Raw genomic sequence first — 6,725 nt, forward strand, 5'->3', positions numbered from 1 at the left:
TCATGATTAATCACCATTCGAAAAAAAATAGACATACAAAAATAGACATGAAAAGATTTTTTTTTAAATAAAATAATTCGAATAAAATAAATAAATAATTGTAATTATGTATATAAAACATTCGTAAGTAAAAATGTTAAATTATAAAAAATACATATTACTTAGTGATGTGCTTTTATTTGAGATCAAGTGTGTTAATATGACTTATTTTTACAGTGTTACAATTGCCCCCAACCACTGTTACAACTGCCCCCGTCACATGGGCAATTGTAACACTGTGACTCATTGCATTCAAATTTTAATATTTCACAATATATTGTCTTGTCCTTATTAGTGAAAGCTTAAACATTTTATTATTAATTAGGGCACATATATATGTTTCTTATAGCAAAAGATGACTAGGATATTTCAAGTAGTCTGTGAATTATGAAGGCAAATACAAAAAGTATTACTTTTGTCCCCGGTCTCCCGTTCCCATTCCCAATTTCCAAAGCACTTTGAGCTTGTAGATCTGCTATTTTTAAAATAGCAGATCTAACTTGAAATGTGACATTATGCACAATGAGTACTTTTACTTTAATTTCATCCAATCAGGAGCTGTGTCCAGTTTTTAATAGTTTTATCTTTTTGTAGCATGTTGAACAGCAACGGTTTGAGAGCCATCCAGCACTACGCCTTCAATGGAAGCAGACTGGAAGAAGTGTACGTATGCTCAACTACCAACAATAATAATACCATACTGAACAATGAGCCTTTAAGTACCACATGACTGCATAATGAGTCTTTAATTAACAGATGACTGCATAATGAGGCTTCAAGTGGCCATTCAGTTCATTCAACACATAGCTGAGTACCTTCCCTGCATCTCATTAGTTTGTGTTCTTTTCTGTCAGGTATCTTCACAGGAATGTGCGTTTGGAGACAGTGGATGATTTAGCTTTCTCTGGGGTGATTCGTGGACCTACCCTGTTGTGAGTGTTTTTTTAATTAAACCTTATTCCTGCTTTAAAAGGTTTGAGACGGGAATCTACATTAGTAGTGGGGATTATCGCTCATTTCAGTGTTCGAATCATTTTGTTCTCGTTCACTAAAAAGATTAGCAGTGGTGTAAAGTAACTAAGTACATTTACTCAAGTATTGTACTTAAGTACACTTTTGAGGAATTTCTACTTTACTGGATTATTTCCCATTTTCAATACTTTTACTTCTACTCCACTACATCTCAGAGAAAAATATTATACTTTTACTCCACTACAATTATTTGAAAACTTTAGTTACTAGTTGCTTTGCAGATACACATTATTATTTTATAAGACATACATTAACCACTTTAGCCCTATTTTATACCCAGGCTATTTCTACAATCTGCAAGCACAAAAAGACAGGAAAAAGCTGATAAGCTTGTAAATCTACAATTTTCAAACATGTTAGTACTATGTTGGTAAAAGTACTTTCGTACTTTTACTCAAGTAACATTTTGAACACAGGCCTTTTACTTGTAACAGAGTACTTCTACATTATGGTATTGATACTTTTACTATATAATGATATATAGTATTGGTAATGATATATTTACTATATAATAATGTACTGTAACTGTTGTTATTAAGAGACTATAGCATCACTGTAGTCCTGGATATTTTGTCTGTTGGTCAATCCGAGATTGTACGCTTCTATAAATAGACCTCGACAGACACCCCACCCATCTCTCTCTCTCTCTCTCTCTCTCTCTCTCTCTCTCTCTCTCTCTCTCTCTCTCTCTCTCTCTCTCTCTCTCTCTCTCTCTCTCTCTCTCTCTGCCTCTCTCTGCCTCTCTCTGCCACTTCAGAGATCTCTCAGAGACCACAGTGCGCTCTCTGCCATCAATAGGACTAAGGAATGTTCATGAACTCAGAGTTCAAAACACTTGGAGCCTGAAGAAGCTGCCGGTCCTCACAGCCTTCCTGCGGTTACAGAAAGCCTCACTGACCTTCCCAAGTCACTGCTGTGGAATCAGACAGCTGACAAGATGGAGGGGGTGAGAAAGACAATAGCATTTAAACCTGAAAGGACAACTTCACAACTTTTTTTTTGCGGCTGTGCAGTCATATGTTACTGATGATCAATGACGTCAATTCATGCAATGAATTCTGAAGTATCATTTTATCTGTCTGTCTGTCTGTCTATCTATCTATAATTGTAGTAACCATTTAAAGCTAGGTACGTGAAATTGTTTTGTTAAAAATAAGTGTTAAATAGCTCGCTATTCCATGTCTCTCCAGCTCTTTATTAAACAGGAAAATGCATTTTCAGGTTGAGATACCAATTTCATCCTATCAGGATAGTGAAAGCAGACAGGATACAGATTAAACAAGTGAAATTGGAATTGGAACACTATAAAAAATGAAGCTGATAAGTGGGTACTCTCTCCTGATTGGCTGACATTGGCAACCCACCTGGAAATACATTTTCTGTTTATTAAAGAGCTGGAGATACAGGGAGACCCCTGTTGTCTGTCTGTCTGTCTGTCTGTCTGCCTGTCTGTCTGTCTGTCTATAATTGTAGTAACCATTAAAATTTCAGCTGCATCAGTGAATTATGGTGTAATATTTATTCCGTGGCTAACGTGCGTTACGTTTTACTTTGTAGACACATTGAGACGGTTCTTTGCAACGTGACCCAGGCTGCTGTGAAAGGAAAGAACACTTCCATGGTTTCATCTCAGAGTTCTGGAGGACATGAGATGAACCTCCGACTCCTCCATCTGAAACACAACACTGATGAGATTAACCATCTCACACATCTGAAACACAACACTGCTTCACAAACTACTGGCAGCCCACATGCCTATACATACCAAACCAACTACATGTTTCCATCAGGGTGTGCTAACGAGGCATCATATTATGAGTTTCCTACAGACAATCCTGATGACAGTGTTGACTATTGGCTGTGCAGTGAGGTACAGTGGGATACTGATGGTGTTCTGTGCAGCCCCACGCCTGATGCCTTCAACCCATGTGAAGATGTGATGAGTCATGGCTTCCTGAGGGTCACCGTGTGGCTGGTTAGTAAGAAATATATGTATTTGTTTTATTGTGTTTTTCATTCAAATGCCTTTATTTAATACATGTATTTAATCATTTCATTATCTATATTATTTTTATTTCCTTGTTGTTTTCGAACATTTCATTGTAAGGTTTATTATTTCATTTCTGGACCAATTAAGGGGCTTCTATAGCCTACATCAGACCGGCAACACATCACCACCAAAGCCAGGCCCCTTTTCGGGGGAATCATTTCCATGGTAGACCAATGAATGTGACCTAAATTAGCTCATATCATTTTCAAATCTCTATCCAATATTTGTTTTCATTGTATTGACTAAGTTTATATATTCTTGTTTCGATGAGTAGATTTTAAGAACGAGAGCTTTGTTTAAACAAAAGCTAATTCTCCAACTTAGTCATGGAAAATTATATCAAATTATATACGCTAATTTAGGTCTGATAGAGCTGTTTTTCCTTATCACCCACACAAAGTACCAGACACTTTCATAAAGGCGACAAAGAAAAGCAGACTCGAAGACAGGCAGCCATTGGTTATAACGATTATATTATATCTTTAGTCAGACATGAGAGACATGGGAAGGTTACAGTATCACAGGTGTTAACGCATCATCGGTCGGGTCTCTCTCAATGAGAACAGAGAAAGCACTGGATTTTAACAGCATCCGTTAACATAAACATATGACATCATGGAAGACAGATCGAGCGTCCAGCCGTCGGAGGTGTAATCCTGCCATTGGTGGAGAATGATGATGCTAGTTGTCGTCAGATGAAGATGATGAAGATGAGGATGGTAGATGATGAAGATCATGATGATGGTGTGACAGTTTATCTTTGGACAAACAGCGTCCAAATGTCTCAAACAACACGTTGACCTTAGCTCTGACCGGTCACCGGTCAGTGGTCACTGCGTGGCACTGAAAAGAATGGTTATCGTAGAGAAGAACACCAAGATGTATTGTTCTGAAAACAGTCCGAGATTAACCTCCTAGTGTTATGGTTAACATACCAGGCTGGACCCATCAGAGCAAAACAAAGTTAGTGGGACTCTAAGGAGAGAGTGTTATCTCAAACAGAGCCAGCTCAGCGGCCTTGCACAGAGAGAAGTAGAATAGGAGAAATAGAAGCATATTATATCAGAGATGACATTTTAAAGGTTTCATGACGTTCAGTTTTACCACACATTAAAAGTCTTTGTCATGGTCCTTCAAACGTGTATAGAAAGTATTAACAACAAAATCCACTCCATTGATCCATGGCAGGTGTTTTTCTCTCACATTTCTAAAGCCTTTTCAACTGCAATGAAAAAATAAATCTTTGCCTGCGGGTGTCGCTGGTGAGGGATTTTGCCTGTCAATCATCGCCTCTGCTCCGCCCCGCCCCCCCCAAAGGAAAGAATAGGGGAGGGGAGGGGCAAGGAGGAGAGTGGGCGGGATTAATCGGCTGTGACCTCACTGCCGAAGGTTCAAGCTCAGATTACTTTTCAGCCTAATTATTCAGAAAACCCCAGACCACAGAAAATCCACTGTATGTTCAAAGTTTAGATTTTTTGGGTGTAATTGAGGTCATAAAACCCCCCAAAAAACATAAAAAATTTAAAAAAGTGAAAATGAATGTCATAGAACCTTTAAGCAGGTTTCTGACACAAATTATGATCAACAAGATTAACTCTATCAAGGTCACATTTCATAGGCTGTGGGGAGGATGCCCCCCACTAGGGGTGTGTGGTTTTGATGGTTGCCGGTCTAATGTATAGGGCATGGGTTTTCAACAGGGGGTCCGGGAACCCTACGGGGTCCTCAGAGTTACTGCAGGGGGGGGGGGTCTTTGTGATGGTGTGGTAAAACGTGCATATAAGTTTAGCTGTTAAAATTCTGAGTATCCTGGATAAGGAATTGGAAGAAAATCCGTCAAAAATAAGGTTCTTTAAAATGTCCCTTTATTTGTCAAGACAATCAAAGAATAACAACAAACAAAATATTACATAAAAACCTTGTAAGTCATTTGTTTGAAATATACCACAATAGGAACTTTGTTTTCGTTATTTAACATTAACCACTTGAACCCTAGCATCCCTATTCAGTGTGGAACATTTGCCAAAAATAGCAGATCTACAAGCTCACAACGTGATGCGTTGTGAGCATCTAGATCGGCTAGGTTTGATATTGAGGGAGAACAAGAACAGACCATGTACAGCCAAAGGGCAAGTTAGTATTGAGTGTTTAAGTGGTTAAAAGTCTGAAAATACACATCAACATGAATCCAACATATTAATAGAAAATATAATGTGAAAACAAACCAAGAAAAACATTAATTTACACATTCAAACAAGTCTACGAAGCTATCTATGAAATCTATGAAAAAATGTAATCTGCAACACAATTGTATACAATATGTAGTGGGGGTCCCACTCCCTGCTTCATCTCTGTCTCAGCTAAGGGGTCCTTGGCCTGAAAAAACATTGAAGACCCCTGGTATAGGATATATATGATGTATTTCTTTTGTTGGGTTTCCATAGGTTAGCCTGTTAGCCATCATGGCTAACCTCCTGGTGATGTGCATGGTGTTGGCCAGTGGTCGCAGGCTGTCCATCAGTGGTTTCCTCAGGCTTCACCTGGCATTGGCAGACCTTTGCATGGGAGTCTACCTACTGCTGCTGGCGGTCGTCGACCTGCGCACACGCTCCAGCTACCACCTCCACGCCATCGCCTGGCAGACGGGCGCCGGCTGTGGCCTGGCGGGGGCGCTGTCCGTCTTCTCCAGCGAGCTGTCGGTGTTCACGCTGACGGCCATCACCTTCCACGTAACACTTTACGTCCATACATCTACGTATCTATGTATATCATGTCTAATATAATCGTACATATAGTATATATATATGTTACAGTATGATTGGAAAACCAGTCAGATTGAAATAGGCCGGGGCACTAGTTTTTTCCGGCACGAGACGGAGCAAGCGGGAGGCTTTGATGTCGCCACGGTACAAACCGAGCAGCACTCTGCTCACAGCTGACAACAACAAACAAAATAAGCAGCTAACTGTCTGCTGCTAACCAGAATTGTGACTCATTAATTGCATTAAAACACCAAACTTTATAATCAAACATTGATTAATTCATTAATTCAAAATGAAGGCCGGGGGGGGGGGGGGGGGTGGGAGCTAAACCGCTAAGTTGACAGGACTCCTCGGGGTCCCCGTCCCGTCTCGGGTCCCTGGGCCGGAGGAGGAGGACGCCCCGGTCCAAGAGGACGCCCCGGGCTCAAGGCCGGGTGCCGCAGAAGGGGCCTACCTGGAGCTATACCGCCGGGACCCCGGTTAGCCACTTAGCTTTAGCGCCTAGTAGTAGTAACTACGGTTTCGAGGCTGTTTATTTTCATTCCGGCGGACGGTCTGCGTTCAACTTTTTTTTTTTGGGGGGGGGGGGGGGGGGGGTTGGTTTTCCAATCATACTGTAATATATATGAATATACATATATATATATATGTTACAGGGACATCGGAAAACCAGTGAAATTGAACAATGAGCGCTCGTTTTCACCCCCCTCTCGCTTCCCCCTTTGTTATCGATTCACTTTGATTGCGACATGGTGACGTTAATCTGTCTATGTAATCAATACACCTGTTACTAGGCAATTCTGTAGAACCAACACTAGAGGGCAATTCAAGCCACACTAGAG

At 40.4% G+C, this 6,725-nt stretch overlaps 1 protein-coding gene across 1 annotated transcript in view; it reads left to right on the plus strand.

The window, feature by feature from the left end:
* Positions 1–634: 634 nt before the first annotated feature.
* LOC308089530 (thyrotropin receptor-like) overlaps positions 635–6,725 on the plus strand; it is a gene marked incomplete at both ends in the record, with an annotated part of 18,772 nt that continues 12,681 nt past the window's right edge. Inside the window, 4 exons of the mRNA XM_080434319.1 lie at positions 635–702; positions 894–971; positions 2,938–3,046; positions 5,566–5,850. Of these exons, the coding sequence (XP_080290445.1) occupies positions 635–702; positions 894–971; positions 2,938–3,046; positions 5,566–5,850 (540 nt within the window). The remainder of the gene's footprint in view (positions 703–893; positions 972–2,937; positions 3,047–5,565; positions 5,851–6,725) is intronic.

The sequence above is a fragment of the Gymnoscopelus braueri genome (assembly GCF_963280865.1).
Source record: "Gymnoscopelus braueri genome assembly, chromosome: 1".
Lineage (NCBI taxonomy): Eukaryota > Metazoa > Chordata > Actinopteri > Myctophiformes > Myctophidae > Gymnoscopelus > Gymnoscopelus braueri.